The sequence below is a fragment of the Bactrocera tryoni genome, chromosome 1 (assembly GCF_016617805.1).
Source record: "Bactrocera tryoni isolate S06 chromosome 1, CSIRO_BtryS06_freeze2, whole genome shotgun sequence".
Taxonomy (NCBI): Eukaryota; Metazoa; Arthropoda; class Insecta; order Diptera; family Tephritidae; genus Bactrocera; species Bactrocera tryoni.
Window position 1 is genome coordinate 15,371,031 of NC_052499.1, and position 20,682 is coordinate 15,391,712.

At 38.2% G+C, this 20,682-nt stretch overlaps 1 protein-coding gene across 3 annotated transcripts in view; it reads right to left on the reverse strand.

The window, feature by feature from the left end:
• Positions 1–10,454: 10,454 nt before the first annotated feature.
• Positions 10,455–20,682, reverse strand: part of LOC120782372 (glutamate [NMDA] receptor subunit 1) — a 29,814-nt gene continuing 19,586 nt past the window's right edge. For 2 of the 3 annotated variants that reach the window (XM_040114609.1, XM_040114611.1), the window contains exons 4-14: positions 17,572–17,796; positions 17,288–17,490; positions 17,035–17,200; positions 14,350–14,455; positions 14,071–14,231; positions 13,743–13,959; positions 12,697–13,114; positions 11,937–12,365; positions 11,709–11,881; positions 11,388–11,641; positions 11,004–11,318 (exon numbers count right to left, since the gene is read on the reverse strand). In XM_040114609.1, the coding sequence (XP_039970543.1) occupies positions 11,004–11,318; positions 11,388–11,641; positions 11,709–11,881; positions 11,937–12,365; positions 12,697–13,114; positions 13,743–13,959; positions 14,071–14,231; positions 14,350–14,455; positions 17,035–17,200; positions 17,288–17,490; positions 17,572–17,796 (2,667 nt within the window). Of the gene's footprint in view, positions 11,319–11,387; positions 11,642–11,708; positions 11,882–11,936; positions 12,366–12,696; positions 13,115–13,742; positions 13,960–14,070; positions 14,232–14,349; positions 14,456–17,034; positions 17,201–17,287; positions 17,491–17,571; positions 17,797–20,682 lie in introns of all 3 variants that reach the window. The other variant, XM_040114612.1, reaches the window with a different exon arrangement.

Genomic DNA, 20,682 nt, shown 5'->3' on the forward strand with positions numbered 1-20,682 from the left:
TATGACATCGCTTTGACTTTAGACACATATTCCTCACAATTGAAAACTCTACAAAAGTGCCCATTGCGACAAAGTTGAAACTCACATTGGCGAGGTAGTACGGGGCTCTAAAACTGAAATTTCACGAAATTCGCATTTTTTGTATGTATATATCTCGTAAATGACAAGAGCTATAGAAAAAATGTACATCACAAACTTGTATTAAATTTTATTTGCTACAAAAAAGGTCCAAAGTCAAAATCGCTATCATTAATACTTCTCGAGATATTCGGCTTTTTAAGTAAGGCTTTATAGAATTTTCATTGACGGTATGTAATAAAAAATCAATGAAAATTCCTTACGCTTCACGCTTCTTTACTACGACAAATAATATGCATGCGGTTTCTCTGCTTGCGGTGGCTCAACGGTGAACTAATCTGAGTTAGAAGGACTAAATGCAGTTGAGACCATTTCATTTGGCTTCACAATGCTAACGCCAAACTCTAAAGCATTGCCAGATTTATAAAACCAACTATCGAAGTGCAAATATATTAAAATAAAATTAATTATAATAATGAAAATAACCGGTGACACGGTTTCATAATTAATTCTTAAATTGCCAGTTTGTATTGCATGTATTTTGTAATTAAAATTTGTAAAGCAAAAACAAAATTTTAGAGAGCAAATGTGAAAAAATTGTATTTAATTACATGCACGAGTATATTTGTATTTAGGCTCATTTAATTATTGTTTTTTTTTTCGTTAGTTTTGCTGATCAGTCGAGATTTTTCAGTAAGTCATTACCGCATAAAAGCGGTTAATACCTGTTTAAGTGGTGCTAATAAAGGCGACAGCGCTGATGATTCTAATGACGCTAATGGGAACATGATGGGCAAAGTTGGGTATGGTTCGGAGAGCGTGTCAAGTAGAAGCGCTATTATTTCATGTTCCAACGGGATTCTCATTGTAATGCTCATATTGACGATAGTGTTAATAAAAATTACTAGTTTGGCTGCTTTTTGCCGCTTTTTGCTGCCGTTACAGCATACACATATGTACATATGTAAATTTACATACACATACATATGTATGTAACAGCGCTCAACCAAACTTCGCGCTTCAGATTTAAGGGCTTTGTAACCAACTCACTTGAATTTCGTGTAAGTGTGAATGGCTATTAGTTGAAGTACCTTGTGAAAATATACCACGTGGTGTTTTTGTTGTTTTTTCTTATCTGTTATTATTTAACTTGGCTGAAGTTTTGAAAAACAAACAAAATTGCTTTTATAATTATTGCAAATGTGTAAATTGCTTATATAGAATACAAACTGGAGAGGGTGCATGCAATTTTCAAAATTGTCAATAATGGTGTCAACCAAAAACTATAAAAGTGGTTACGGAGACACTCAATATATATATCTTAATAGGAGTAAGGTTCACCGTGTTTTGGTCAATGTTTTGGGTATTTTTGGTTTGGCGTCATTGTCGCCCAATTTTTTGCGAACACTATATTCAGTAGAGATCAGAAAGAAGGAATGAATGTCAACGACCCCTTAAGAAGTGGAATTAAGAAGTCTTACCAAGATTTGGTTTTCTATGGCTTTTCTTGTTCAAGAAACTACAATACCTGCTTCGAGAAAATGCTTTGGCTTCTTTAACTCACAAAGTTCTTTTTATTAAATAATACCACTAGTTTACAGTCGTTTTGTTACTGTCATGTTGCTGTTTCTTGATATATAATATGTGGGTTGCTAAACCAAACACGTAGAATTTTTTTTATTGTAAATAGTCAATAAGTGTAGTGGTGATACCACCACTATTTACTAAATAATCTGTACGTAATAGAAAATTTTGAACTAATATTTGCAAACCTGATAACAGACACGCAGAGTACACTCGAAATGTAGGGGGAACACTTCTCGAACCTGCTAAATGGCGGAAGCAGTGCTGAGACGGACGAAGAAGAACTCGCAACAACAATTTACCGCTACAAAAATGTCGTCTCGCCGCTCGACCAAGACGAGGTGAAAACGGCTCTAGAACAACAACCCCCAAGGGGACAAGAACGGAGATGCCGCAGTCTGCGATAACTATCACGGAATCAGTCTTCTTAATATCGCGTTTAAGGTTCTTTCGAAAGTATTGTGCGAACGACTTAAGCCCTTTTTAAATAAGCTGATGGGATCTTATCAGTGTGGCTTTAGACCTGCTAAATCCACCATATACCACACTCACGCATTCTATGGAAGGACCAAGTGCGTAGTCAGTCTGTATGCACTTAGCCTGTATAACTTTCCATTTCATCTAGAAAAAACAACGGTTTGGTGTGGTGGCGCCACTTCTCACACATCGCATCAATTAATGGATTTATTGAGAGAACTTTCGGTGAGCAGATAATTTCACATTTTGGGCCGGTTGATTGGCTACCAAGATCGTGTGCTATCATACCGTTAGACTTTTTTCTGTGTGGATATGTAAAGTCTAAAGTCTATGAGGACAATACTGGTTCGATTCAGACTATGGATTCGAAATGATCGAACGAGTCTTGGAAAATTGGTACAACGGATAGACCATCTGAGGCGTAGTCGCGGCCAACATTTGAAAGAGATTTAATTTGAAGTTTCTGTGTTTTTTATTTTTAAGTAGGGAGCTTCCAAATGGATTACCCTCTATTATTATCGTGTACATGTGTATGTACGTACATATGTGTATGTATAGATTTTTATACTCTCGCAACAAAGTTGCTAAGGAGAGTATTATAGTTTTGTTCACATAACGGTTGTTTGTAAGTCCTAAAACTAAAAGAGTCAGATATAGGGTTATATATACCAAAGTGATCAGGGTGATGAGTAGAGTTGAAATCCGGATGTCTGTCTGTCCGTCCGTCCGTGCAAGCTGTAACTTGAGTAAAATTGAGATATCATAATGAAACTTGGTACACGTATTTCTTGGCTCCATAAGAAGGTTAAGTTCGAAGAATGGCAAAATCGGCCCACTGCCACGCCCACAAAATGGCGAAAACCGAAAACTTATAAAGTGTCATAACTAAGCCATAAATAAAGATAATAAAGTGAAATTTGGCACAAAGGATCGCATTAAGGAGGGGCATAGTTGGACGTAATTTTTTCGGAAAAGTGGGCGTGGCCCCGCCCCCTGCTAAGTTTTTTGTACAAATCTCGGAAACTACTATAGCTATGTCAACCAAACTCTATAGAGTCGTTTCCTTCAGGCATTTCCATATACTGTTCAAAAATGGAAGAAATCGGGTAATAACCTCGCTCACCTCCCATACAAAGGTTATGTTGAAAATCACGAAAAGTGCGTTATCCGACTAACAAAAAACGTCAGAAACACTAAATTTTACGGCTTTTTTAAAAAATTGAAAATGGGCGTGGCGTCGTCCACTTATGGACCAAAAACCATATCTCAGGAACTCCTGGACCGATTTCAATGAAATTCGGTGCATAATATTTTCTTAACACCCTGATGACATGTACGAAATATGGGTGAAATCGGTTCACAACCACGCCTTCTTCCAATATAACGCTATTTTGAATTCCATCTGATGCCGTCTCTGTATAATATATACTCGTACATTAGGAACCAATGATGATAGCGGAATAAAACTTAACACAAATACGGTATTTGAAAAATATGTAAATGACGGATAATGAAATCTCGATTATCACTTTATCATGCGAGAGTATAAAATGTTCGGTGACACCCGAACTTAGCCCTTCCTTACTTGTTGTAAATTGATATACTAAAAATATAAATAAATTTTTATTAATTTGTAAAGAATGTTATGTTTAAGCCACTTTGCCAACACTCATCTTCCACGACTGTTTATACAAACTACACACACATTAACCGCAAGTGCCCCATGCACGAACTTTATCTCAATTCTATGTGCTGATTTGTAATTTATTTTACTATTTACACATTTTTGACGTTAGTAAATGTATACAAAATAAACCGCAGACGCTAGCGATTACACACACAAACAGATGCGTCTAATTAGATTTGATTTATTTTTTACTTAATGCGATATTTTATCCCGTATATATGTATATTTCCAATTAATCTTCATCAAATTGATGAATCCACGCACTTCGATCGCAAACGACACTTCGTGTACTCGTGACTCGCGCTTGACGTGTCCACCTTGTCCTATACGTAACACCGGCAGCAGATTGTGCGCGCGCTCGCCAGCAGACCTGTGGTAAGACTGAATTCGCAATAACAAAAGGGTTCAGCCAAACGCATACCCCTAAGTGTGTGTATGTGTATACATAAGTACTTATATATATAGATATATTCATAAATATGTAGTATATGCTCCCCGTGGACAATTGATAGCGCCGTTGTTAGCCAACAAACAACATGCCACCGCCCCGCGCACCTGCCCGCTGACTATATGTAGTTGCCCCGTAGATTCTTTCATGGACACCAATTGCTACCGCATACGCGTATTATTCACTAGACAAGTATCTGTGTGGCTTGTCGTGTGCACCACCAACTCAACTCATATTACAATAAATTCTTCATGCCACGCACTTATAGCGGCACAAATTTATATACATACATACATATTCACACAGTTCCTTTTGCGCGACATTTGCGATGTCCTTAGCTTTATACTTGTTGCTTGCATTCGCACATTTGCGTTGAATTGAATACATAAATTGTCTCGCGAATGAGTCCTGTGAGTATATATTCCACTGTTTTCTCCACCTTTTTCTTGTCATATGTCATGAATCGTTTGATTGTGTGTGTGCTGTGTATATGGCCGGCGCGTCCTGCTGTTTATTGTCGATTGAAAGCCAGTTCAGGAGTCCAGCATATCGGCTAATAAGAATTGCATGAACGCCATAATAGTAATTACTCATACAGTGAAGACTTGCTTGGTTGCGAAGTAGGGCTGGTGGTTTGTATGTATGGTATTTAATGACTGCTTTGCTGGTTGATTATGCTTTCGGTATATACCATATACAAGTATACTCGTATATATGAAAAGTGTGTGAGCTAAGTAAATGTGGAAAGCGATCGCACTCAGTGAAGTTTGTTGTAGCGTTCGGTATACTTTTGGGTACTCTAAGAAGTGGTATTTAAAAATACCCTCATCTAAAAGAAAAGTAAAATTTTTGAGCAGCCATGTATGGCTAATTAATTCATGGGAGTTACCGTTTGTATAAACCCTTTCTGCAGTCATTTAAATACTCGTAGTACCTTTAGAAAATCCTTTTCCATTCTGGAGAAAGCAGGTCTAACGGCGCGAATGTTGAGGTTAATGATATTAATATCATCGGCGAATCGAATTATTTTCTGCAAGAGTAGATTGAAGAAGTCACACGGTAGGGAGTCGCCTAGTCTGAAACCTTGTTTGGTATCTTCTCGGTTCTGACAGATCTTTTGGTATTTCTCAACTTCAGTTTACACAACCGTATTAATTTTGCGGGGATACCAAATTCAGACATCGTAGCATGAAGGCATCCTCTCTTCGTATTGTCAAAAGCAGCTTTAAAATCGAGGAAGAGGTGGTGTGTTTCGATCCTCTTCTCACAGGTATTTTCAAGATTTGGCGTATGGTGAATATCCGGTTAGTTGTTGATTTTCCGGACATTAAGCCACACTGATAAGTTCCAATCAGTTTGTTGACGGTCCATTGAAAAGGCATCACGAATTTAAAAATGTTAATATTAGAAAAAATGTGGTAAACGCCGATCCGTCCGGCTAGGCTGCAACATAATATGCGATTAAAGATTAAGAACCACAGGAGGGGAGCCAATGTCAACAAAAACAGTGTAAAGCGGCTCAGTCGTGCAGTTGGTTCCTTACGAAGTGGTCGCGTGCGTAATTGAATTTAAATAATACTATAAGTTCGGTGTTCACGTCTATATGAGGTCCTCTTACCCAAAGTGGAATGGAGTGATGTGCTAGTTTGACTATAAAATATTACATTTTTTTTTCGAACTTAGATATACGCCGTGAATTTTCGAGACAGAGCAAGAAAGAGTGACTAATCTGTTGGATGTTATTCAGCTTGAACCCGAAAAGCATCTGGTCTGGTATGACAGTAGAAGAATCGATAGAATGAAGATGCTTGACATGTCGCACTTATCACCCGAGTAAGGTAAGAGTACTTTAGGCATCTTGTCGTAAAACCACGTTAAAGTTGGCCAACTTGGAAACGCCCTCAAGAATGTTATGAATCGAAGACCTATCTCTTTTCTGTAGACTTTTTAGATGCTGACTATCTCTTTTTTAATAACAGTCCTTGGCTGGATAAAATCCGAGTCAATTCCGGTAACGTAGAGCGAGTTATTACCATATAAACACCAGTTTCGTAATATTTTAAAGCAGGGAAACAAGTTTAGTTCAAGTGTGGAGCAGTAATAGATAGTACTTGTGATCGAAAGCTTCAGAAACTGTGTTAAAGAGATCAATTTTCTTCATGAGTGTTGTGCTTAATTACTTTGCATAATTCCATACAAGTGAGAGTGAACTCTAAAGGATCGCTAAGATCGTCGAGAAAGTCTGGGGTATAATAAAAACGTGTGTCAGATATTTGAATAAATAGACTAGGTCGCGGTTCCCTCTGCGTGTCATGAAACAGAGACTTGATGGTGAAGTAAGAGAGTATTATGATTGAAACATATGAAATTTTACGATCTTCAAATTTTATATGTTTATGAGTATTGAAAATGTTTCCGTCGCAATTTGTGGCTGCTTGCTTCGAAACGGCCAAAACAAACACAAGAACCTTTCAAAAACCTGAATATAATACTTTTCTTGAAATGTTTTGTATTGTCCCTATGCACCCTAATCATTAACATCTTAACATAAAACATTAACATCTCTCTATTTGAAATTCCACAGCATATTTTTAACTTTTTATTTGGCCTCATATGCCCCTTATGCAAGTCAAGCACCGACTATTTCGATCAACAAGTAGGGCAGAGCGCTGGCGGGCGCGCGGTTGAATGTGATAAAAACGACTCGATTCGATTAATTGAAATTGAATTGAGTGTCAGTCAAGCGTAATTTGCGTTATGCGCAAGTGTTGCACATACTCCGCCATTCATTTTGGATGTAACCGGCATCCAGCGGCCGGCAGCGGTTATTCCTGCTGAGTGGCGCTTATTGCGGCGTACGGGTTACCCATCGCTCATTCTACTCCACTTCGAGGGAAATTGCTCGTCAATGACTGCTTTTCTGCAATACACTTATTCAGAGTACACACATGTGCACTGTGGGTTGTCAGACTTGTTAAGTGTGGAAAAAATAATAAAAATAAACTAAAAATAAAGTATATTGAATGTAAGGAAATATGCTTGTAGAGGATACTGTACATAATTAAAATGCGTATTATTAATTTTTCTTTGGTTCTTACACTCAGAGTCATACTCTTATACTTCGGTTGGACTCGTATGCTTGTGTGGGTGCATTAAATGGCTACGTTGAGCTAGCAAAATTTGCATTTTTGCAGTTGGAATTTATTTTCTCAACTTTGCTTCACTTCGTCTCAGCCGCTGCACGTTGTTTTCTTATTTTAACGAACATCTGTGCTTAATTTCTTAATTCCAACGCGTAAGTAAACATTTTGTAAACAAATAATTGAAAAACGAGCGAGCGTGGAAAGTGAAATTAATTTCAAATTATTAAACAATGGATGGAACATATATTTACTCATGTGATTGCAAAACCGCTTTAAACTAATTTTGATGAAAGGAAGTAATTAAAAACTTTTCGGATAATAATGATTACTAATTTATTTTTTAGGATTTTATTTTTGCATTCTTAATGTGTAGCCAGGTGCGGTTACCGACTTCAGATATTATAGTGTACATTATACAATTACTAACTCAATTGAAGAAAACAACTTTTAGACCTATTGTGACAACTATTCCTGTCAATCTTCTTCTCTGTAGCGTAGTCGATCACCACGAAGGAGACTTTAATGCTATATTAAGTTTGGGAAACATTCATTTAAATCTAATTCTGTCAAAATAATATCGGAAAGTACTTGAGGTTGGAATTTCCAATGTTTTTATACTCTAGCACCATGTTGCTATACATTATAATATTATAATAGTTTTGTGCAGCTAACGGTTGTTTGTATCATCTAATACTAATCGATATATGTAGATAAAGGGTTATGTATTCTATATATAAATGATAAGTAAGTGTGCGGAAATGAGTTGAAATCTGGGTGACTGTCTCTCCCTCAGTTGGTCTGTCCGTGCAAGCTGTACCTTGAGTGTCTTGATGAAATATTATTGTAACTGGGCCACTGCCACGCTCTCAATACACCAATAATCGGAAGCCATAAGTAAACCACAAATTAAGATATAAAACTGTTATATGGTGCAACGAGTGGCATTAATGAGAGGCATCTCTGAAGTACATAAAAAGTGGGCCTGGCCACGCTCTCTTATAAATTCAACGTATATATGTATGTATTTCCCGAAAAATTCAAGCTTTATCACTGATATTTAAATCCGCCCATAAATTAATAAAAAATTGTGTCAGAGATATGTATATAAATTTTTCTGATCGGTATACCGCGTCATATAGCTGCCAAACAGTTTAACTGATCAAAATCAACTTCGTACAAGGAGTATTTTGTATATGTGAAGGGTATTATAGCTTCCGTACAAATGTTAAACATTTTCATTGACCCCATTAAATGTAAACAAAAGGGTATTAGAAACCAAAAGTAAAGATGGGTGGTTGAATTGGCTATGTGTAAAGAAAGGTTGTGGACTTGGTTAAATATATGTAAACAAAGGGTTATTATTGATGTAAACAAAAAGGTCATTGATGTCATAAAATGACAGAAGGGTCATTGACCGCCAATGTAAATAAAGATTGTTGCTTTTTCTAAATGTAAACAAAAAGGTCATTGGCCTCATAAAATATAAAAAAAAGGTCATTGACCTCTTTATATATACGAAGGGATAATTTACCTCAAATATAAGTAAAAGGTTGTTGACTTGGCTAAATGTAAACAATTGGGTCGTTGAACGCATAAAATGTAAGGAAAGAGCTCACTCATCCCATAAACGGATGTACATTTTTGCTACGCCTGAAGGTATTTATCTTGACTTGATACTGGTGGAAAGAGTATTAAATATTCTGTTACACCCGTACTAAGTCCTTCCTTAATTGTTTTTGTTAATAATATGTAGTAATGTCGAAAATTGATAAAATCAGGTCAATACTACCACTTTCTCCCATATACCTAATATACGATTTTCAAACTTTCAATTGGCTTTATACCGTAAATACGTAAAATACGGTACATATACCATAAGTATGTGAGCAATATGTAAGACATCTTAGCAAAGTTAACTGAAGATATAATATTGAGTACGCTATAGTTTAATGCGAAAAATGTGTAAAATTCGTCCATAAATTATCCATTCACCATATATACCGGGTTTTCCAATAGGGATGAAATGAATTTAAGTGTCATTTCGGTAATTTTTAATAAGTCATGATCTTTAATTTTCTTTTCATTGTATTCAGTAATGTTTAATATTTCTTCTTAGAAAGATATATGCAAGAACAACGTTAAAAATTATTCAATTTTGTTTTCAAAATAATCGCTCTCCAATTGCAACTTTTTGTGCGCTTTTGCCATTTTATGGTCGTAATAACCGTACTCTTGTGCTCGCTATTCGTCGAATTGTTGGAAATTTCGAGGAGCCTTGTCTGTACATAATGTGTAAAGTGTCAATAAGACAAAAAACCGCTCGAAGTAATGAAAATATTGCTGCTGTTCAGGCAAGTGTTGCTGAAGACGCCAAATTGTCCATTTCAAGAGGTTCTCAAGAATTGGGACTATCTTAAACCACAACCTGGCAGATTTTGATAAAGGATTTGAGCTTGCCCAGTATAAAATTGTTCTCACTCAATAACTAACGCCATTGAACTACCATAAACTTCGTGAATTTGCTGATTTTACCTTGGAACAACTTGAAAACGATAACCATGTTTTTAAGCAAGTCATCTTCTCCGACAAGGCCCACTTTCAGCTGAGTGGTTTTTGATAAAAAAAAATCATATCACTCTTATTTGAAAACCCTGCAGTACTATATAATATATTAAATTTAGCATCTTTGATTAAGTTTATGTCAAATATGTGTTATTCGAGGATGAGATATAATTTTCGCTGAAGAGAAGTAAAAGATATGTAGTTATATCACCAATTAGGCTATGACCTTTAATACAAGTTAATGTTGAATTTTTCGCAACTTTTTGTGCCAACATCTGAAGGCATTTCCTTGCCTGCAAGTTGCAAGAGTATGTAATGTTCCGTTACTCCTGAACTTAGACCTCCCTACTGTTTTGACCTTGGCTTAAGATTAGAAAATTTACCAAAAGGGTTGTTACGCCTTGTTGGAATTACAGAGAGCTTTGACGGTTGCTATTCGTAAATTAATTTGACACTCGTAAGATAAATATTTGAACAAATGTTTAACACTCAAAGCATATTTATTCAATTTCAAAAGTTGCTTTTTTCGGCTCTTAAGCAAATATGTCTAATTATGTTTAATTATAATACATATTTGCTTTTATAATTTGAGCTTAAGTAAATTTTCACTTGGTTATGTTTGAAATTATTTATTCTAGTTGTTGGCAACTCTGCTCGCTTTCTAATTTGTGGAATGTGTTTTGATAAATGAGATCTAAGAGTTACCTTTGCTTCAAACATTAGTCCCAGTGGACCGCTAGGTATACAAAATCCAATTTAATCCTAATCATGTCTCTATTTTGAAAATCTGGGTTGCCAACAATATGCTCGACATCAATTCTTTCTTTCCCACAATACATTCATCGGATCTGGTTATATGTCTGAAGTTTATAATGATGATGAACTTTACTATTTGGCACATTTTGTTAACGTAAATTACAAAAGCTTTTCGACTTTTAATTTTAGCCGTACATAGTTCTTAAAACTAGCAAAACATATAGATTTTGAGCAGTTAGTTTTTGAATTGTTTTTATCTGTGTTTTCTTTAGACCACCAGATGTGAGACGTTACTGGTGTAGGCTGGTGAGTAACGGGGCGGTAACATATTGGTTGGTGGACGCATTTTGCCCAAAATCGGCATGTGCACGGCAGGTGAGTGGCCACCTTTGGTAGCATCATCCAGATAGCGACGATTTCGTAAAATGTCAGCATCGCTCTTCCAGGCCTGCTCGGGTGCGCGTGGACCCATGCGGGGATAACGACGTTTATCCACGGCGAAGCTAATGGTACCCGGAGTAGCGTTCAGACCCACATTGTATTGCCGCTGCATGGCGAGCGAAGCACGTAAGGTCTTACGTTTCTGAAAAGAGTTAATACAAGTTTGACATTAATTTCTTTCGTTTCACAAACATGCGTGCATCATAGGTACTTCTATAGTGCCACGCCACTTGTCTGCTGCATGCCGTGCTATGTCCAAGCGCTTTTGTTTTTTCACTTGATGTTTCTTATAGATCACTTCGACTATAATGAGGCCGACACCGCCGGCAACACCAGCTGCAACCAAAATGAAAACGCCAGCCATGTTTTGGAGTCCGAGCGTGTTGGGCGTTTTCTCGAAGAGCTCGCATTGTTGCGCGTTCCCATGAAAAATCCAGTGTTTATCGAGCGCTTCCATGAAACCACCTTAACACATAGAAATAGTATAAATAAATGTTTAGCTGTTCCACAGCTTTCTTTAGATCCAACTTACTCTCGTGAAACTCTAAAATAGCAAGCGTTACCGCATCCGTCCATGGCGAACCTTTCTGCAAACCGATGCCATAACCGCTACGTCCGAATAATTCACCAGCGGTAACTAGCTCACAATCTTTAGACGCCTCATATTCAAGCCGCGAGGAGTCCCAAATAAAGGCCATTAGTTTTCTGTTTGCAAAGAAACTTTTACAATGCGAATTGATTGTTAATGCTCACCGCTTACCCTTTCTTCACATCCTGTATTGCCTGCTCTGCCGTGTCATAGTTGTTTGCCTCCATTGTTCGGTACATATTAGACAACTCTACCTGGCGTCGAAAATACATATCTACCGACGAGCCCTTCACCGTCGCACAAGTCAAATTCTCCATTGTATTCCGTAGACGGGCATCGTTAATACCACTAAGTTTAGTTTTCGGTCGCTCCAACACGAGAAAAGCCGCCAGGTTGGCAGTGTACGAGGCGACAATGATCATCGCAAAACCCGCCCAGAACATGCCGAGCACACGTGCCGAAAAACTGCGTGGCGTTCCCTCACCGATGCCACTATTTAAGAGCACACCCCAGGCAAACCAAACGGCCGAGCTCAGGTTCAATGCCTTTTCCTCATTGCTATCCGTGTGTGAAAGTTTGAAACGTCCGAACGGTGAGAATCTGAGTGAAAAGAAGAAAACGAAAAATCGCCAAGAAAAGCGTGGTTGCAGTGCTGTTATTTACCTGTTTGTGGTAGGGGCACTAAAAGAAAACTACGATAGTGGGTATTGGAAAGATGAAATGCTTAAAGTGCTTCGGCATGCGATCGATGAGCGACGATCAATATTTGGTTTTTGTGTTACTGATAGCATTTTATGAGCTTGTCTTTTATTTAATTGAGTTTGTTGTTGTTGTTTGGGGAAAGGGTGCATGGTCGAGAGATCAGCTCTCAGTGGTTTTTATACAGATTACTGATCTCATGATAGGATCGGGGTTGTACAACCCTACTTACCTATCTAGTAGATATAGGACCAGCGCGACTACATGTACAGATACCATTACCAATATCCATAACGTGTTGCTAAATGGCTGCAGGAACGACACCAAAGTACTTGAACGTGATGGTTTCTTTTCGAGTATTGTGATGCCTTGATATTTGAACGGTTTCGAGAACTCAATAAATTCGGCACGCTCTGGATTAATGGTGAGTGGCATCGCCATGTCGGCACGTTCATTCACCAATTCCCCAATTAGACCGCTCCATTCTTTACGCGACGTTATCGCGCCCGAACTCGACGAACTCACATTCTTTAAAGTGAAATGACCGAATTGTCCGTCCGGTGAGAGTGCCAGAGCGAAGGTGAAATTAATGCGATGCGAAAGAGCGTTTAAAAGATCGACGCAATAGCCGCGACAGCAGTTCTCGTTCTCTGTAGAGAATTTCGAAATTATTAAATGAGGTTAGTAAAAATTGACAGAGAATAATATAATATGAAGGGTGAAACGAAAAGTTAAAACTTTTGAAAGACGCCGCTCAGTTTTGTTTAGTACAAACTGTGGGTTCTCTAGAGAACTAATGAGTTCAGAGATTTGTCAAAAACAAAGCAAAACCATAACATATCAAGATGGATAGCTCCACATAATTATTATGTCATTGAGGAATCCTCCACTGGATCATTCAGTAATATCAGAATATTTTTGACTTTCTTAATATATTGAATTTGATTCAAGCTTTGATGTGCAGGACACACTTTTCCGTTCTTGCTATGCGTCAGGCAGAAGTCGCCGAAGAGACGTGAATTATTCATTAGCTGAGATTTTCCTTTTTGGGTTTAGTTTAAAGAACTTCAAGTCAATAATGATGAGATGCCTAAAAATTTCAATTATTTCATTAAAGCTGAAGTAGTTTCACAAAACTGCAAATCATTCTATAACCAATTTCAAATGTGTCATGCCCACAGCGAAGAGTCGAAGTGGTTTCAGACACCAGATTGTACCGTAAAGGATTAGTGTGGAAAAGTGAGTGGAGGAAAGTTGTTGAGTAAAATTTCTACCAACCGCTGCCATCGGTGGCATTAAATAATGGACAGGGTATTTCGTCCTCATCACAATTGACTTCATCGTCTGTCAAACGACGCGTATAGACGAATGGTTTCTCTTCGATGGTTAAGATTTTCAGGTGTGTGGGTATCATGATGCCCTCCGGTTTCTTCTTTTGCTTGCCAGGCCATAGAATCTCGCTATCATTGATGCGTAACCGCATTTTCGCCTTTTCCTAAAAATATATAACATTGTATTTTTTATTTCAATTTGAAAGTTGTAGAATATCGGAATGTAAAGAATAAAATCTTTTTCTTAAATCCTTTCTCATATCATATTTACTCACAGGATCATAATAGAACTTGCCGACGACATGCTTCTTCTGCTTCTCATGTATGTTAATCACATCATAACCGGCGTAAATGCGATCGCCATTGTCATCAAACGCCACCTGGCCCGTTTTGCCCGTTATGTTGCGCGTCTTCAGGTACTGAAAAAGTCGCTTACCTACACAAGCGCATAGAAGACAGTACGCCACAGGATAAACACGAGTATAAGTGTGTGTGTGTGTATGAGCATTTAAGTGAGTTAATAATTCATTTTAAGCAAACATAGTCTGTCTCACCGGACTCCCAATTAACGCCCGAATCACCGCAATCCTTTGGCGCCTCTGTAATCGTTTCATTGGACATCATCTCCTTAATTGCCGACGCGAGCACGTAAACGCTATCCTAAACAGCCGCGAAGTGGCAAATGAGACATTAAAAGCATGAGAATATTATATGTAAGCATGTTTTATATACAGAGCATGTATCCTGCCGGATTATGGATAGTCTAGTGTAAACATAGCTTTACCTTTTTTGTGTGTATATGAGCATATGTTATTTTGCTGGCACTGCTTGCAGAAATCTATTTTGTGACAATGTTTTTAGATTAGTCTGTAAAAGACTAGTTGAGTAACTAACTTCTCTAGAAATGGTTGATCGCACATAGGATTGTAATGAGAATGTGCTTGTGCTTTATGTGAGAGGTTACAGCATCTAATCATTCCAAACAAGAACTTGATGTTGTTTATATTGATTATATGATTAGATTATATTGTTGTCTTGTAATTTATGTCAAATTTCGTGAAGATATTTTATAAAATAAAAAGGTTTTCTTGATCATTTAGTTTGTATGGCAGCTATATACTACAGTGGTTCGATGTCAGCGGTTCCGACAAATAAACTTAAGGAGAAACGAACGTGTACAAAATTTTGGATCGATATCTCAAAAACTGAGAGCCAAGTTCGCATATACATATATAGACGGACAGGCAAAGAAGGCTAAATCCACTCAGCTCGTCAGCTGAGCTGATGATTTATAACGGGCGATCCAAGTATAGAGACTTTTTTCTATAGCCTTTTTTGATGGATCACCTGTAAGTCGTGTCAAGCTGTCCTGTTATTTTTGGTCAGTATTGGTTGGCATTTCATCATGGAAAGACTTACTTCTGAAAAATTACAAATCGTTTTACGAAAATTCATGTACTGGAAAGATTGAGTTTCGCGTGCTTCTGAGCGTACTATTTGCAAGACCATCACACATCCTGAGACCCAGCACTCATTATTGGATAATATTCTACCGAATAGACCACGTGCAGCACGCAGTGAAGAAAATATAGCAGCCTTAGCTGAGATTGTAAACGAAGATCGTGGAGAGTCGACTCGGCGCCGTTCGCAGCAATTCGGACTGACATATGGAACGACTTGGCGCATTTTAGGACGAGATTTTAAATTGAAAGGGTACAAAATACAACTGAAGCCGCTCGACCTTCCCATGCGACATCGCTGCTCTTTATGGACTCTTGAAAAGTTCAGCGATGAAGCCCATTTCTGGCTCAATGGGTATGTATACAAGCAAAATTGCTGCTTTTGGGACGAAGAGCAACCTGAAGACATTTAAAAGCTGCCATTTTATCCAGAAAAAACAACAGTTTGGTGTGATTTGTGTCATCATCGGTCCATATTCTTTCAAAAATGATTCCGCCGAGGACGTAACTGTCAATAGCGACCGTTATGGCGCCATGAAAACCGAGTATTTGATGCCTGAAATTGAAGCTTGTAATCTTGACGACACTTGGTTTCAACAAGACGCCGCCACTTCGCACACATCGCATCAAGTAATGGATTTATTGAGAGAACACTTTGGTGAGCAGTTAATTTCACGTTTTGGGCCGGTCAATTGGCCACCAATATCGTGTGATAACACACCGTTAGACTTTTTTCTGTGGGGATATGCAAAGTCTAAAGTATATGCGGATAATCCTGCTTCGATTCAGGCCACAAAACTTCATGCGTATCATTCGTCGGTCACCAGTCGAAAGGCTCGAATGAGTCATTGAAAATTGGACGGATGGACCATCTGAGACGTAGCAGCGGTCAATGAATGTTCTTTCGAATAGTAATAAAAAAAATCCGCATTAAATTTGAAGTTTCTGCGTTTTTTCTTTAAAACAGTAGGAAATCTCGAAACGCATCACCCTTTATATATAGTAAACTGACATTTTTTCCCGGGTGTTACAAAATTCGTGGTGAACTTAGTATATCTTGTTCAGGTATAAATATATTGACTTTGTACACTTCGTATGTCATCTTCTCTATTTACTCAACACTGCTTTTTGCTGGTGAAAATGTAGACTTCTTCTATTTTTCTGCGCAAGGAAAGGACTGGGACATTTGGTGTTCGCAATTGGTCAAAACTACGACAGATTTGAGAATTCGGATAAAATCGCTTAAAAAGCATAACGCAATAAAAAGATAATCAGCAAGACTTGTATTTCGATTGTTTAAAGATAAATATTATTTATCTACTTTCTTAGTTAGAGACTGACAAAAACTTGTAAACTTTGGTGAGATGATTTTTTAGGATAGACCAGAACTTCGCCTATTCTTAAGAAACATTAACCTATATCAGTCACGCTGTCCGATATTCGCAGACCGGTATGTTGATCGATGCCTAAATCACTATGTATTTATGTAGATGTGGATGGTCCATTTTGTGTGCTGGGTCAAAATGTGAGTCATACAATTTTAATAATGTTAAGAAGCCACTTTGCGAGACACACTTAGTATGCACCTATGTGTACATATGTACACGTATGTAAACAGAGCTATGAGATTGCTGCTTTAATGCGCGTATCAACAAACTGAATGGCAGCTGCTGGATGGAAAAGTGTTCTATAAGAAGCACAGGCTTCGCGTGTCACGACACACATGTGTTTTTCAATTCGTAAATGCAGTTGCACTTAATTATGCCCTTTCATGCTTACCCTTATGTGTTCTTTGTCGCTGTTGGCGTGCTCCAACACCAAGCCCAGGACGCCAACCGGCGTGTTGTTGGCATGCAACGCCTGTTCGGTGACAATCCAAGCGTGTCCGGCTTCGGTCATGTTGTTGATTGCAGCGTCACGGAAAATAACCTGTGCATCCTCAGTGCTGGGTAGGGGCAGATGTGCATGTGTTGAATTATAAAATAAAGAAAATGTGGAGGTGCAGCCGCCAGTCAAGTCAACAATGTCTTACCTCGCATACAAGAGATATACTCGCGACTGTGCGGTTTTCATGTCAATCAAATGCTCCGTAAAGCTGTCCAATTTCGGCTCGAACTCCACAATCATTTCAACGGTGGCACGCACATCGATGTCATCGTAATTCGTCTGTGAGGTGGTCTGGAAGCGACCGAGTATCGCACGTCCATCCGTATCCGAACTGTGTATTATGATTACCTGGCAGGTCGAAAATAATTCATATTTTTTACTTTGTACTAGCATTTATGTGCAATGGCATTTTGTGTCGCGCACACTTACCTTGGTATAGCCGAAGTGGAACATGATTTCCAGCCAGACATCCGCTTGGTGATAATACGGTGGCACCGTGCGCAAAAAGGAAACGTGTATATTTTTATCGGAAAAAGCAGCATCACGGGAGGATATGCCAATAACGGGAATCTGGTAGAATCCACTCGTATAACTGACGGCTGCCGGTGATAAGTCACCGGAGGTTTGCTCGTGCGACACAACGACGGCGTAAACCTGTTAAGTAGAGATGACAGGGAAACAGTAGTGTAAAGTAGGTTTTTTTCGTTGAACTGGAAGATGCAAGAGTCGAATAGATAGAAATTTCCAAACTGTCTTTTGCAGTTGCAATTAAAGCGTAAGGCGCGAGTTGATTAAGCAACCGAAAAACACTTCGAGTCAGTTCTTCTTGAATAAGTAGAACGAATAAATGTAATGATATTTGATCGATGATTTAAGTTCAAGTTTAGTTTGCCTTTAAGAACTTAAAACACATTTAGTCTTCTTAAGCCTCCTTTACACTGATATGAGGTAACAAGAATGGCCAGATAGTTTCAGAAAACAATGCTGTGCTTTTCACATACAAGAAGATGGAAGTGAATCCTTTGCTATTTCAGCGTTTTCAAGACAATTATTGGCCGATTTGGCAAGAACGAAAAGAAGTGGAAATACCAAGTGGAGCATTTTGGCCATGTAGTATTCGCAGAACCTTTGGAGTCACTCAAGCAGCCATTTCAAGTTTAAAAGCAGCCAGAAATATTCCAAACCATAGAGGTAGGTTGCCAAATGAATCGAAGTCGAGATACGTTGAAAGACAATTTTGCCGGTCGGAAATGCTGCTGGAATGCTAAAACTGAAGACATTTTTCAACGTATTGTGACAGAGGTAGAAAAAAGGTTCCATTACGACAAGCCTAACCGCAAAAAATCATATTTGAAACCGGACCAACAGTCAAATTCGAATCGCCAAAGGAATGTATGTATTATGTGGCTGTTTATCGTGGAGTGCTGTATTATGAGTGCCCAAAATCGGGTGAAAATATTATTGTTGAACACTACCAACAACGACTCATCAAATTGAAGCGACCGTTTGCCAAAGGAAGCCGGGCAGTTACGACTAGACACGAGGCAATAATTTTTAGTTATGACAAGGCCTCATGTAGCAAAATCGGTTAAACATTATTTGGAAAACAGCGGCTGGGAAGTTTTGTATTATCGGCCTTACTACTCAGATCTTACCACTTCTGACCACCACTTGTTCAGGTCAATGCAGAATGCCATCACTGGAATATGGTTCATATAAGAACAAGCTATCAAAAATTGGCAAAACTCATTCTTGGTGCAGTTCTTTTGGAATTGAATCGAAAACTTGCAAGAAAGATGGGAAGGTTTAATAGCATCAAATGGCCAATACTTTAAATAGTATGTTTTTTATAAAAATACTTTCAAATTTTGAAAAAAAAACACAAGAATATGGTTATAAGCCAAATGCTTCACTATGTTTCAGGTAACAGAAATAGACAAAAAACTGTAAGTAGCTTTGCGTTCCAACATATAGAACTAAATGTAAGTGTATTCTTTGCTATTACAGGATAAGTGAAATACCTAGACGAGAATGGAGAAGAGGTTCAATAGGAGAGGAGGATACCATCTTAGTCTTTACCGACGGGTCCAAAATGGATTGCGGAGTAGGCATGGGGGTATTCTCAGCTGATCTAGGCATATCTCCCTCTATACGTCTACCGAACTCGGCCAGCATCTTCCAAGCAGAAGTACTGGGCATAGAAAAAGCCTGCGAAGTTCTATTAGAAAACAACGAGAATATACATAAAGCAACTACTTATATTTATGGACAGCCAGGCGGCGCTCCTGGCCTTGTCTTCACCCAAGACAAATTCAAGTACAGTTCACAACAGCAAGAAAGCACTAAACTTGATCTGGGTTCCCGGTCACAGGAACATTTTCGGTAACGAAAAAGCAGACGTGTTGGCAAAGGCAGGAGCTCTCCTCAACGAATCTGAGGTGGAGCTAATACCAAGCCCGCTAGGATCGATCAAAAGAAAGATCAATAGACAATTTTGACAAGTTGCAAGTGCATCATAACAAAACAATTATGGCCAACATATGACAGAAAAAGAACCAACGTCTTATTAAATAGGTCAAGAAAAAGTATCTACAGAGTAGCAGCTACCACAACCGGGTACTGGCCATTTGTGGAACATGCGTCCAAAATGGGTATGCCCTACAACGACATCTGCCGAGGCTGCGGAGTAGCAGGGAACAAGGAAACAATTTTCCACTTTCTCTGTGAATGCCCAGCTCTAGCACAGATCCGACACAAAACACTTGGAATCCATCAAGCTCCAAACCTTGAATGGATTTCTACTAAAAGCACATCAGACATAAGTAGTTTCATAGAAACCTCAAAATGGTTTGAGAGAGAAGGTGAAACGTAATCGCAGATACAGGAGGTTCTACGAATAGTGTATCAAAATGGCACATTAAGTGCTAATAGAGCTCGATAGACAACAGGGCTGCACTCCTACCTATCTACCATATAGACAATTGAGAAAGCAAAGTCTGAAATACGGGTGTCTGGCTCTAAGTAGTGAAAAATTGCTTTCAAAAATTTTGTTTTTGTTTAAGAAAAAATCACTGTTTTTTAGGGGTTACATAGGTTTACGGTTTTCTAAAAATCGAACTTTTTATTGCCTAAGTAAATTCTATAACATCTCTAGAATATTGTCCTAAATTTTTAAGTTGATCCGAGCAGTAATTTCGGAGGTACAGCCTTGAGAACTTGTGCGCTCGAGGCTAGCTAGGCTAAGTGCACGGTCTTTAAACGCGTTTTTCTCGAAACTGTGTTTTTGAAGTCGGTTGAGAAGATTTCTAGAGAACTACTCAACCAACACTCGTGAAATTTGACACAGGTCTTTGAGAAACTATTCTTAAAGGGACGAAATATTTTTTTCGATTACAACTATTTGAAAAAAAAAAATTCGCAAAATTTTCACTTTTTCGTAAAAATGTCTAGCAAAAATCCAATTTTCAGTTTTTTTCTTCGTTCAAATTCTAAGTTAAGATTTTAACTAAAATACGTATTTTTTCACTTTAGATGATCCTG